This window comes from Mauremys reevesii, linkage group 10, assembly GCF_016161935.1.
Source record: "Mauremys reevesii isolate NIE-2019 linkage group 10, ASM1616193v1, whole genome shotgun sequence".
Taxonomy (NCBI): Eukaryota; Metazoa; Chordata; order Testudines; family Geoemydidae; genus Mauremys; species Mauremys reevesii.
The window spans coordinates 1,008,901-1,021,515 of NC_052632.1; the positions used below are offsets into that span (position 1 = coordinate 1,008,901).

At 65.3% G+C, this 12,615-nt stretch overlaps 1 protein-coding gene across 1 annotated transcript; it reads left to right on the forward strand.

The window, feature by feature from the left end:
• The first annotated feature begins 1,865 nt into the window (after window positions 1-1,865).
• Window positions 1,866-12,280, forward strand: UNC45A (unc-45 myosin chaperone A). Its single transcript, XM_039491516.1, has 20 exons — window positions 1,866-1,904; window positions 2,617-2,775; window positions 3,688-3,724; window positions 3,829-4,004; window positions 4,185-4,277; window positions 4,758-4,925; window positions 5,572-5,740; window positions 6,158-6,328; window positions 6,456-6,627; window positions 6,844-7,144; window positions 7,989-8,083; window positions 8,361-8,502; window positions 8,680-8,820; window positions 8,961-9,088; window positions 9,303-9,369; window positions 9,666-9,779; window positions 10,080-10,195; window positions 10,323-10,440; window positions 10,529-10,684; window positions 11,164-12,280. The coding sequence occupies exons 1-20, from the start codon at window positions 1,893-1,895 to the stop codon at window positions 11,425-11,427; spliced, it is 2,799 nt and encodes a 932-aa protein (XP_039347450.1). The 5' UTR covers window positions 1,866-1,892; the 3' UTR covers window positions 11,428-12,280.
• The last annotated feature ends 335 nt before the right edge of the window (window positions 12,281-12,615 follow it).

A 12,615-nucleotide genomic window follows, 5' to 3' on the forward strand; every position in this document is an offset into this window, starting at 1 on the left:
TCCTGCATTGCCTGAGTGAATGCTCACTGCACAGCTGTGGCACCATCCCACCTGGTCACCTCTGCAGCGTCTGCTCCTGATCCCAGCCGCTGGGTCTGTGGCGAATGGGCTGCAGGTCTGGCTGCAGCCAAGTTGTGCCATTTGAGGACCTAGCCACATGGCAAATTGGAACTGGAGCCTGATATTTGCCCAGGGTCCAGCCAGCCAGTGCCACACGCCTGAGCCCTAGGTTTGCCAGGCATCCAGTTTTCAACCGGAACGCCCCGTCAAAAAGGGACCCTGGCAGCTCCAGTTGGCATCACCAACTGGGCCATTAAAAGTCCAGGCAGTGTAGGGTGACCAGATGTCCGGATAAAATCGGGACCATCCCGTTATTTAGGGATGTTTGTCCCGATATTTCGCTCTGCCGGCAGCACTCGGATTTTTTTGTTTGTTTTTTTGCTGCTCTGCCAGCGGACCCACTCCCCATCATGTGTCCTGATATTTTCTCCCTCTCATCTGGCCACCCTAAGGCAGTGGCACAGTGGGGACCCGGGGCTAAGGCAGGCACCCTGCCTGCTGTATCTCCACGCATCTCCTGGAAGTGGCACACATCCCTGCAGACCCTAGACACATGGGCATGGACGGCCAGGGAGGCTACGTGTACTGCTCCCGCCCCGAGGGCCGAGTCTGCAGCTCCCATTGGCCGGGAACCATGACCAGGGCCGGCTCTAGGTATTTTGCTGCCCCAAGCACGGCAGGCAGGCTGCCTTCGGCGGCTTGCCTGTGGGAGGTCCCCGGTCCCGCGGATTCGGCGGCACGCCTGCTGTGGGACCAGTGGACCCTCTGCAGGCATGCCTCCGAAGGCAGCCTGTCTGCCGCCCTTACGGCGACCAGCAGAGCACCCGCCGTGGCTTGCTGCCCCAGGCATGCGCTTGGCTTGCTGGTGCCTGGAGCCGTCCCTACCGTGACCAGTGGGGGCTGCGGGCGCAAGGGCAGCGCGCGGAGCCTCCCTGGCCACCCATCCCCATGCATCTAGGCTCTGCAGGGGCCTGGCGGCCACTTCCCAGGATCCACAGTCAGCACTGCCAGGACCCTGCACCCCCATCCCCCTGCCCAGCCCTGAGCCCCCTCCTGCACCCCAAACCCCTTATCCTTGGCCCCATCCCAGACCCAACACCCCCATCCAGAGCCCGCATACCTCCAACACCCTGCCACAGCCCCCTCCTGCACCCAAAACCTCTCATCCCCGGCCCCACCCCAGAGCCTGCACCCCCAGCTGGCGTCCTCACCCCCCGCCACCATCACCCCAAGCCCCTGCCCTGCTGAGTGCGGGTGGGGAAGAGCAAGCGACAGAGGGCAGGTGGACGGAGTGAGTGGCCGTGGAGACTCGGAGAAGGGGTGGGGCCTAGGGCAGGGGTGTTTGGTTTTGTGCAATTAAAAACTTGGCAACCCTAGTGAGCCGTCCAGCAGCTCCTGCTGATGTCCCACGGGCACGTCCCATCAGCCCCCCGGGCACCTCCCTAAGGCACAGCTGCCTGCAGGAGCCCAGCTAGGTTCCTTGGCTGGGGGCTCAGACACCCCGCCAGCTCCGCGGGTTGGCTGGAGGGCCTGCGCGCTCGGCTCGGCCCCTGGACAGGCACGTGGTCATCGTTAGGTTCCAGAGTCAACGAGCGGTGCCGCCTTGGCCGCTGCCGCGCGGGACGGGGCGGGGTTGCAGACCCCGCAGGTTAAGCCCCGCCCCAGCCCTGTGCCCGTCACGTGACGCCGGCTTCGGCGCCAGCGGCGTCCTAGCGAGGCCGACTGGAGGCGGCGCTGACAGATGGCGTCATTGCGCGGGGCGGGGCCTGGATGAGCCGGGGCGGGGCGAATGCGGAGTGGAGGGAGCGGCCGACTCGGTGCCCGGACTCAGCATGGAGGGGGCCGTGAGTGACACGGGGGGGTCCCGGCTCCTGGGGGCCGGACGGGGGGTGTCCCGGCTCGCGAGGGGCCGAGGGCCGGACGGGGGTCCCGGCTCCTGGGGCCGGACGGGGTGTCCCGGCTCGCGGGGCCCGGCTCGCGGGGGCCGAGGGCCGGACGGGGGTCCCGGCGCCTGGGGCCCGGACGGGGGGGTCCCGGCTCGCGGGGGGCCGAGGGCCGGACGGGGGTCCCGGCTCGCGGGGGCCGAGGGCCGGACGGGGGTCCCGGCTCGCGGGGGCCGAGGCCGGACGGGGGTCCTGGCTCCTGGGGCGGGGGTCCCGGCTCGCGGGGGCCGAGGGCCGGACGGGAGGGTCCCGGCTCCTGGGGCGGGGGCGGGTCCCGGCTCGCGGGGGCCGAGGACCGGACGGGGGTCCCGGCTCCTGGGGGCGGGGGTCCCGGCTCGCGGGGCCGAGGGCCGGACGGGCCGGTCCCGGCTCGCGGGGGCCGAGGCCCTGGGGGCGGGGGTCCCGGCTCGCGGGGGCCGAGGGCCGGACGGGGGTCCCGCTCCTGGGGCGGGGGTCCCGGCTCGCGGGGGGCCGAGGGCCGGACGGGGGGGGTCCCGCTCCTGGGGACGGGGGGGTCCCGGCTCGCGGGGGGGCCGAGGGCCGGCCGGGGGCGGTCCCGGAGCGGGGGGGGGGACTCCGGGGCTCCCGCCCCCCTGACGGTCTCTTTCCCCAGGGGGCGGCGGGGCAGCTGCGGCAGGAGGGGAACCGGCTCTTCCAGGCCGGGGACTACGCGGCGGCGCTGGCCTCCTACACGCGCGCCCTGGAGCTGTGCGCGGGGCCCCCGGAGCGCGCCGTGCTGCACCGCAACCGGGCCGCCTGCCACCTGAAGCTGGTGAGCGGGGGGGGGGAGCTCCGGGGCCCTGGCGTGGCGCTCGGTGACCCGCCCGTGCTGGGGGCTGCTTGGAGCCAGGCCCCCGGGCCCCTGTGCAGCTCTCGGCCCGGCTCCGGCCGCACTGCCAGCCTGAGACCGCTGACCCAGCCTATATGTCTGCCCCCCAGCCTGAGTGGGGCTGCGTGTTAGCGGCACCTCCTGCCCCCCACGAGGCCATGACCCCTGGGCAAGCAGGCACGGGGGAAGGGCAACTCGGCCAGGCTCTGGAGCAGCAGGGAGGCTGGGCTGTGCCAAGTGTTACCCCAGCCAGGGACTGGCGTGAAGCCCAATGTTCCACCCCAGGAGTCACAGCCTCTGCGCCCTCTGACAGGTCTCTGGAATGAATCGAGCAGCCGGCTGCTGAGCCGGGGGCAAGGGGGGGCTCTCTGGCCCAGCAGCCTGCTGGGACTCCCCACTTTTTGGGTTCCTCCTTATCTGCTCTTATGCAGCAACGTGTGACCCTGCTCCCTAGGGAGCCCCGAGTTGCTCTGGGCAGGAGGGTCAGCGCCAGTGATTGTGTGGTGGGATGTGGGATGAGCCCCCCGAGCTGGGGAAGGGGGGATCCGGAGACCCCCGGAACAGGTGGCACCATGGCAGTGGGAGTTCCTGCATTGAGGCCAGCAAGGCACATGGCACTGGGCTTGTCTGATGAGGGATGCCTAGGGCAGGGTGGGCTGAGCAGCTGGGGAATCTGTCTGTTGCCATGGCAACTCCTCAGCAACATCTGCTTAGTGATATCCGAAAATCCAGGAACCTCCCCCTGTGGACAGGTCAGTCTCTCCTCCTCTGATCTGAGCTTCTATCACCTCCCGGCAGTCCCGTGCTTCTAATGCCATGGCGACCCGCCTCTCTCACTGCCTCCCTTCTTTGCAGGAAGATTACGCCAATGCAGAAGCTGATGCGTCTAAAGGTACGGCAGGGCTGGGGTTGGGGGTCAGTTTGCTATTTCCCCAGGTGGGTATAGAGGGAGCTGGCCCAAAGGCCCCCTCTGACTGTGCTTTGGTCTCTGCGTAGCCATCGAAGCCGATGGCCACGACGTGAAGGCGCTGTTCCGCCGCAGCCAGGCGCTGCAGAAGCTGGGCCGCCTGGACCAGGCAGTCTACGACCTGCGCAGATGTGTGAGCCTGGAGCCCAGGAACAAGGCTTTCCAGGAGGCATTGCACGATCTGGGGAGCAGCATGCAGGAGAAGGTGAGCACCAGCGGAGCAGGAGCGAGGCCTGGGCGAGGGGGAAGGGCTGGCTCTCTGAGAGGTCTTGTGCTCCCAGCCTCGTGGCCCAGGTCGGGCCAGGTCACTGACCCATCTGCAGGCCGAGGCTCCCACTGCAGGGTGATAGAGGCCGTCGCTAACCTGTCCCTCCGTCTGTCTCAGATGAAGCTCATGTCCTGCACAGACTCCAAAGTAGAGCAGATGTTTCAGATCTTACTGGACCCCAAAGAGACAGACACAGATAAAAAACAGAAGGTACCAGCTCTGAGCAGCCACAGGGCAAGGTGGGGGTGGGAGTGGCTGTGACCAGGGGAGGGAATGTGGTGGTGGTGGTGGGGGGGGGAGAATGCCTGGGCTGGGGGCTGGAGTGGCTGGGCAGGTGCTGGGGGGAATTATGGTGGGGGAGGAGGAGCTGTCGGGGGAGCCGCAGTAGCTGGGCAGGTGCTGATGGGGGCGGGGGGCTTCCAGTCCCCAGGCAGAAGGCTTGAGCTGTGGGGCCGGGGGACAAGCCATTGTGGCTCTGGGCATGGGGACTCGTGTTCATGCTGCAGGAGGCTCTGGCTTGGCAGGTCTGAGCTGCTGGAAGACAAGGGGGTGCCTCTCACTGGCTGCCCAGGCAGTGATCCCACCCGGGGCCCCAGTGAGATTCCTTGCTCCCTGCCTTGTGCCCAGCCCCGCGGCCGCTCCTGCGAGTGTGGCTTGCCAACCTGCTCCCGAACGACTCTTGTCTCCCAGGCAGCGCAGAACCTGATTGTGCTGGCCCGGGAAGAGGCTGGGGCGGAGAAGATCTTCCAGAGCGACGGCGTGCGGCTGCTGCTGCGCATGCTGGACACGGGCAGAGAGGACGCGATGCTGGCGGCTCTGCGCACCCTGGCTGGCCTGTGCTCTGGGCACCGTTCGCGGGTAAGTGTGGGCTGCCCCCACAGCTTGAGGCCTGTGCCCCATGCAAACGCATACCCCGCACGCGCCCAGCGGATTGGGTTGCAGGGAGTGCTGGTGGGAGACTCACTCTGGGGGTTGCTGCCTGCAGTTACTGACGCTGCTATGCAGCGCAGTAACCGGGGCCACTGCTGCCTGCCCTGGCCTGGGCTCCGTCTCCCTGCGTGGGCTGTGCTGGGAGAGAGGAGCCTGCCTGGCTCCACCTCTGTAACTGAGATCAAGGACTGCAGCAAGGGGGGGCTGTCAGTGCTGATCCTGTTGTCCCCGCCCAGCACAGATTGGCCACCCCGGCGTGAAGCCTCTTCCTGCCTCGCTCTCCTCTGGCGCTGACTCTGCAGCCCGTCTCCCGTGGGGCCAGCTCCTAGGCTGCTGTGCCCGTCTGTCCCCACCCTTCCCCTCTAGCTGGCGAGATCTCTCCCTTCCCTCTGCCAGGGTGGCTAGCGCCCACCCGAGAGCATTTTGGGGGTGCGGGCCCCTGGCCCAGGCAGGAACTGCTGGGTATCTGGACAGGGCAGCTGGGACTTGCTGGTGTGTGGTGAAGGGGCAGGGCTGGGCGGGGGCTTGGGGCTTCTCAGCAATTTTCTAGCAGGCTGCTCCCCTGTGCTCACAGACCATGGCCATCCTCGCGGAGCTGGGGGCACCACGCGTCTCGGCCATGCTGGGAGTGGAGCACGAGCAGGTGTCTCTGGCGGCCTGTAACCTGCTGCAGGTCATGTTCGATGCGCTGAAGGAGGGGCTGCAGAGGGACTTCCGTGGCAAGGAGGAAGCCCTTGTACTGGGTGAGTGACCCCTTCCCTCCGCTCAGCGGCAGGTGCCAGAGAGGCCATGTCCTGGCCAGACCTTACCCCGTGCCCCTGGATTTCCAGTGGCAGGTGGTGGGTTGCCTGGCACAAGCCTCTCTGGAGTCCCCCTGGTGCCAGGCAACGTCGTGGGCGCCCATTGTGTGATGGGAGGGATGGAGAAGGGGCCTGTGTGGGACACCTGGGGCTGTGATTGGGGTACCCTGGGCTCTGTGCCTCATCTCACCATTTCCTGCCATGGAGCCCAGCCACGTCTCCACAAGGCTGGCCCCACTGCTGGGGAGCAAGAGGCAGGAGCCCCCTCAGCCAGCCCCACGCTGTTCTCCCAGCTGCCCGTGAGGGGCTATGGGGCTGGGCGGAGGGGCACTGACGTTCTCAGCGTTTGCTGTCTGCCAGATCCCTCGAAGGAGCTGAAGCTGCTGATCGGGCACCTCTTGGAAATGCTGAACCGGGAGGGGACCTCGGCCCACGGCCGCGACAACACCCTCAACCTCCTCATCAAAGTGGTGCCGCGGAAATCACTGCGGGACCCCAACAACAGCCTGACCCTCTGGGTCATCGACCAGGGTAAGAGCCGCTCGGGGCCCCCCAGCCCCCTGCTGCCCTGGGTCCCTCGCTCAGCCAGAGTCGCCTGCTCCCTGAGAGCTCGTGAGCCTGCTGCTGAGGGCAGCGTCTGAGTGCCCTGCCCTTGCAGGCCTGAAGAAGATCCTGGAGGTGGGGGGCACGGTGTGTGAGGCCCCCGGCAGCCTGCCTGCGACGGAGAACAGCCGGATGAGCGCTGCCGTCCTGCTCAGCAAGCTGTACAGTGACCTGAAGTGCGACGCCGAGAGAGAGAACTTCCACCGGCTGTGTGAAGACTATGTCAGGTGAGGAGCGACCCCGTTCCCTGGGCACAGCCTAGGCGCCAGCTCTCCTTGGCAGGGGTCGGCAGCTCAAGGAGGAAAGGAGCTACAGGCCTTGCTGTTTGTGGGGGTGGGACGGATGGAGCTGGGCCTGTGCTGGTGCCCTGCCTGCAGGGCGGGCGGGGGGTTCAGCTGGTGCCCCGGGCAGGGTTAGCCTTTCTTGCTGCTCTTCCCCTCCAGGAGCTGGTTTGAGGGGCATGGGTTGGCTGGGAAGCTCCGTGCCATCCAGACGGTGTCGTGCCTGCTGCAGGGTCCCTCAGAGGCTGGGAACCAGGTGCTGGAGCTGGAGGGGATCATGGAGAGCGTGCTGGCTCTGTGTGCCTCCGTGCGGGAGGTTGACCAGCTGGTGGCCGTGGAGGCTCTGATCCATGCCGCTGACAAGGCCAAGCGGGCGTCTTTCATCACGGCCAACGGAGTGACCCTGCTCAAGAACATCTATAAGTGCAGCGGGAAGGACAGCATCCGCATCCGGGCCTTGGTGGTGAGGAGCCCAGCGAGGTGGGGCTGTCCCTGACGGGTAGAGCATCCTGCTGGAGGCTGAGCTGCTGCCTCTGGGCACAGGGGGAGATGCTCTCTCCGGGCTGGAAGCGCTCAGGGGCTGCGTGAGCAGCTGCAGGGCACATGGCAGGTCTGCTCGTTTGCCCCACGTCCCGGTGGGTGTATGGTCATAAGAACGGCCGTACCGGGTCAGACCAAAGGTCCATCTAGCCCAGTATCTGTCTACTGACAGTGGCCAATGCCAGGTGCCCCAGAGGGAGTGAACCTAACAGGCAATGATCAAGTGATCTCTCTCCTGCCATCCATCTCCATCCTCTGACAGACAGAGACTAGGGACACCATTCCTTACCCAGCCTGGCTAATAGCCATTTATGGACTTAACCACCATGAATTTATCCAGTTCCCTTTTAAACGCTGTTATAGTCCTAGCCTTCACAACCTCCTCATGCAAGGAGTTCCACAAGTTGACTGCTGTGAAGAAGAACTTCCTTTTGTTTGTTTTAAACCTGCTGCCTATTAATTTCATTTGGTGACCCCTAGTTCTTGTATTATGGGAATAAGTAAATAACTTAATAATGGTCGGGACGCCATTTGTCCTGGTACTCTGCCTTGGGGCTTTTTTGCTTTGGCAGTGCTCCGGACCTGCCCCGCCATGTGTTCATGTAATCTGGTCACCCTACCATGGGCTGATGTTTGTGTGCAGCCTGGGGGGGTGGGCGGTTCCTGTCGGCAGGGTCCCCCCCCAGGCATGCTGAGTGGCTGGCGGCTGCCAGAGATGCTTGGGGGCGGGGTGGGGGGCTGACCTGATGTGCTGTTCTTTGCTGCAGGGGCTCTGCAAGCTGGGCTCTGCTGGAGGCACCGATTTCAGCATGAAGCAGTTCGCTGAGGGCTCCACCCTGAAACTGGCCAAGCAGTGCCGCAAGTGAGGGCCTGGGGCCGTGTCGGGAATCTGGGCGCGGGGTGGGGTGGAGTCTGGTAGACGGGCGGGGGGGATGTCCAGGCGTGGGGGGGGGTGTCCGGGCGCGGGGTGGGGTGGAGTCTGGTGGGGGGGGGGGGATGTCCAGGCGTGGGGTGGGGTCCCAGGGGAGCATCCGAGGTCGGGTGCCGGGGGGGTGTCCAGGCGACTCCGGCACCACCCAGCCCCCGTGCTGCAGTGGGGTGCCGCCCGGCGCAGGCTCAGGGCTGCTCCCCTCCCGCAGGTGGCTGTGTAACGAGGCGATGGACGCAGGCACACGGCGCTGGGCGGTGGAGGGCCTGGCCTACCTCACCTTCGATGCGGACGTCAAGGAGGAGTTTGTGGAGGACAAGGCAGCTGTGCAGGCCATGTTCCAGCTGGCCCAGGTGCTGCTGCTGGGGCAGGGCTGGGGGCGGGTGAGGGGGGCTGTGTCGGGTCTGGACGGGGGACAGTGGGGCAGAACTGGGAGCTGCTGGCAACCGATTGCGCCGTGGTGCCTGCCGCCCTAGCGGCGAGTCCCACGTGCAGCCCACGCTTTGCTGACCCCCCGCTGTTCCCTGCAGTCAGAGGACAGGAGCGTGCTGTTCGCAGTGGCCTCGACGCTGGTGAACTGCACCAACAGCTACGACCACAAGGAGCCAGACCCCCAGATGCTGGAGCTGGCCAAGTACGCCAAGCAGCACGTCCCAGAGCAGCACCCCAAGGTCAGGAGAGGGGCTGGGCTGCATCGCGCCAGAGCAGCAGTGTGTTGTGCTGCGGCCCCTGGGAGGGCATCAGTGGGGTGGGGCCTGGGGGAGGCGGAGCCTTGTGTGCAATGTGTAGGATTCTGTCATTCCCTGCACAGGATGAGCCAGGCTGTGTGAGGCGGCGGGTGCGCAAGCTGCTGGCTGCTGGCGTGGTGTCAGCTCTCACCTGCATGGTGAAGAGTGAAAACCCGGCGCTGACCAACTCCTGCCGGGAGCTGATCTCCAGGTGAGGCTGTGCCCGCGAGGGTGGCTGCCCGGCCCTCTGAGCCACATGCCCAGCAGGACGGGGGGTTCTGGGTTTCCCTGTGCATGGGAGGCAGGGCTCTGTGGGGTCCCGCCCAGTGCGGGGAGCTGCAGAGTCCCACTGAAGGCGCCCCAGGGTATGAGCATGGATCTCCGTGCCTGTGCTGACTGCGGCTGCTGCCGCTCTTTGCCCCCAGGGTGTTCCTGGCCGTGGTGGAGGAAGCAGCGGACAGAGGCAGCGTGGTGGCCCAGGGAGGGGGAAAGGTGAGATGCCAGGACTCCCAGCTTTTCCCCTCCAGTCTCTCTACAGCGCCCCCCTGTGGGCTGGGTGCATAGCATGAGGGAGGGAGGGAAGCAAATGGCCCTGTGGGGGTTGGGGGTTTCTGCCAAAGGCCCTAAGCATGTGGGCCTGGCAGATTCCCTGGGCTGGGGTGTCCCTGCTTGGCAGGGCTCTCACTGCGGGGGGGAGAGCCGCTTTCCTTGCGCGCCCTGCGGCCAAGCTGGGTGTTGGGAGGGCTACTGGGCCCTGGCTCTGGTACTGACAGTCCTGCCTCCCACAGGCGCTCATCCCGCTGTCCCTGGAGGGGACCACGGTGGGGCAGGCCAAAGCAGCACAGGCACTGGCGAAGATCACCATCACCTCCAACCCCGAGATGGCGTTCCCCGGAGAGCGGGTCAGTGCAGCCTGGCAGGTGCTGTTCTGGGGGCGGAGGGGCTGCCCCACAGGGAGCCCATGAGCTGCACCCAGCAACCCACACCCAGGCAGTTTTCCCCTGAGACTTTCCTCATGCTGGGGGGTCTCGGGGAGGGTGGGGAGTCTCACTCTCCAGGGGAGGCAGCGACTCATGTCAGCTGAGTCTGAGCTGCTCTTGGTGCTGGGTCTGCTGCCTCCGCAGCGGAGTCCCTGCTACGTTGGGTGTCTGGGGTTCTGCAGCCACAGGCTGAGCCCCTCTGAGTGCTGCCTTGCTCCCTAGATCTACGAGGTGGTCAGACCCCTGGTGAGTCTCCTGCACCTGCATCACACCGCCCTGGAGAACTTTGAGGGGCTGATGGCGCTAACCAATCTGGCCGGGATCAGCGAGAGGCTGAGGTAGGAGGAGCAGCATCGTGCCTGGCAATCAAAGGCGGGTCCCTGCTGCTAGGAGACCCTCTCACCAGCGCTAAAGCCACCGTCTGCCCTGGGTGGGAGCAGGGTTCTCACTTGTGCCTTGTTGCAGGCAGAAGATCCTGAAGGAGAAAGCGGTGCCCATGATTGAGGGCTACATGTTTGAGGAGCATGAGCTGCTCCGCCTGGCGGCCACCGAGTGTATGTGCAACATGGCCATGAGCATAGAGGTGAGGGCCGGGTGGGCAGGGCATGGGTCTGGGGCAGGGGCCTGCTCTCTGCGTGGAGGGCACTCCCCTGTCTGGCTCTGGGTTGCAGGTGCAGGAGCTCTTCCTGGCCGAGGGCAGCGACCGGCTGAAGCTGCTGGTCCTGTACAGTGGGGAGGACGACGAGAAGCTGCGGCGAGCAGCCTCCGGCACCTTGGCCATGCTGACCTCACTGCTGCCCCAGATCTGCGGGAAGATCACCCAAGTGGTGAGACTGCCTCCGCCCCTCCCTTACACTGACACGTGAGGGACAGAACGAGCTCTGTCCTGCTCAGACTCCTTCCCCGGCTGCCCTACACTGGGGCGGGCACAAGCTGCTCTGCGGCAGCAGCATGTTCCACCCCTGAGGCAGCTGGCTTTGTGGAGGGGGGGTACAGAATGTGGGATCTTGTGCCTTTGCAGTGAGTGCTGGAGGGGTGGGCTGGGACCCTGGGGCAGGCGTGGGGAGCCAGCACGTGTGCGGGCAGAGCAGGAAGTAGCAGCACGTCCTGGCTGCAGCAGGCAGCCAGCTCCATTTGTCTGGCGTTGTTGGAAGGGGGGCGGCAGTCAGAGGGGGCAGCAGCTGGTCTGTCCAGGGCTCAGGCCAGGGGTCTCTGTTCCGAGAGTAGCCAGGGTGTGCTGGAGGGCTCCCCGCCCAGGTTCTGGGCCTATACCGGGGCTCAGGGCCGTTTCCCTGTCTCCCCACAGACGGCTCACTGGCTGGAGATCCTGCAGGCCTTGCTGCTCAGCCCCAGTGTGGAGCTGCAGCACCGCGGCGCTGTGATCGTGCTGAACATGATGGCTGCAGACCGGGAGATTGCGGCCAAGCTCATGGAGAGTGAGATGCTGGAGATCCTGTCCGTGCTCGCCAAGGAGGAGCGCGACAAGCCCCGTGTGGCCCAGGCTGCCAAGGAGGGCCTGGCGCAGGCCGTGGCATGTGGGCTGATCAAACCCACCGTGAACGGAGAGTGACTGGCCACCTGGCAGGGTCCTTCCTGTGTGCGCACACGGCTCTGGGCTTGTAACGCCCCCAGCTGCGGCTAGGGAAAGATGCTGCCTTCGGAGGCTGGAGCCCAGGGGATGCTGAGGGCCATGGCGGGGGAGGGAAGGGAGTGTGGGCTGAGCTTGCCTCTTGCATCTTGTCTTAACCTACGAGTGTATGCGAGGCTCTCAGGTACATTTCTTCTCTGCACCCGCATGCTGCAGGGTCCCCTTGACGCACTCCTGTCTAGCCTGGAGCCGGCAGCCTCCCCTCACAGCCCTGCTGGGAGCTCTCTGCAGCCATCCATGTCCTGCTGCACCCTGTGCTTGTCTCTGCCTGCCTGAGCAACACGCTCCCCAGTGCAGATGGATGCTGGGTTGGGGGACAGATGGCACCTGCTGCCCCCCAGGAGGGGCCTTTGCACCTGCGCCTCTTCTTGTGCCTAACACCCATCTGTCTCCTCCACGTGCTCTGCCCTTCACAGCTCTGCGCCGGGCTGGCAGGGAGGGGCAGGCTTCGGTCACAGCGGCTCTGGGCTGAGGGGCTGGCTGCTGTTTAGCGGGTAGGCGGTGCCTGGGCTGGAGGGGCAGCGCTGTGCTGCGGGGGGCTGAAGGCAGCAGCGGGGGGGTGTTGTAGAGGGGGCTGGGGCTGGTCTGAGCGGCTGGATCAACCCATTCTCTCCTGGATGGAGGGTGCGGCTGGCCCCCGGGCTGGGGCTGGGGCTGTGGCTGTGGCCGGCCCCCTCCCTGTGGGTGAGCCCCGCCCGCTGACTGTATGTACCGGCAGTGATTTCCCTACACCTCCCCCTGAATTTTTCCAACCCCCCCCCCAGTTTTGTGAGCTAGTTACATACCAATTCAGTGACTGTTTGGAAATCTGAATTTAAACTGAAACATTAATACACACTTTAAAAGCTTATACAGTGTATGATAAAATATGTGTATCTGAAAAAGTATAATAGATTTGAAAAGTATGAACATAGACTAGCTTCCTTGCTTCCTTATCCAGCTGTTTTTTATGACAGTGTCAGTGCATTCATTTCGGTGATGTTGGCCAACCTAATCATTGTGAGCAAAGTCTAACTGAGCTCTCCCTGACAGCTAGTGATGAGCTGGGGGCTAAGGCTTCAGGGCCAGATTATATTTACATTCACACCTAATCTACCTAGGGATCCAGCA

Coding starts and splice junctions, on each gene's coding strand:
- UNC45A (XM_039491516.1), top strand. Junction 6,329..6,455: donor CCTCTGGGTCATCGACCAGG/GTAAGAGCCGCT, acceptor CTGCCCTTGCAG/GCCTGAAGAAGATCCTGGAG. Junction 8,821..8,960: donor TCCCAGAGCAGCACCCCAAG/GTCAGGAGAGGG, acceptor TTCCCTGCACAG/GATGAGCCAGGCTGTGTGAG.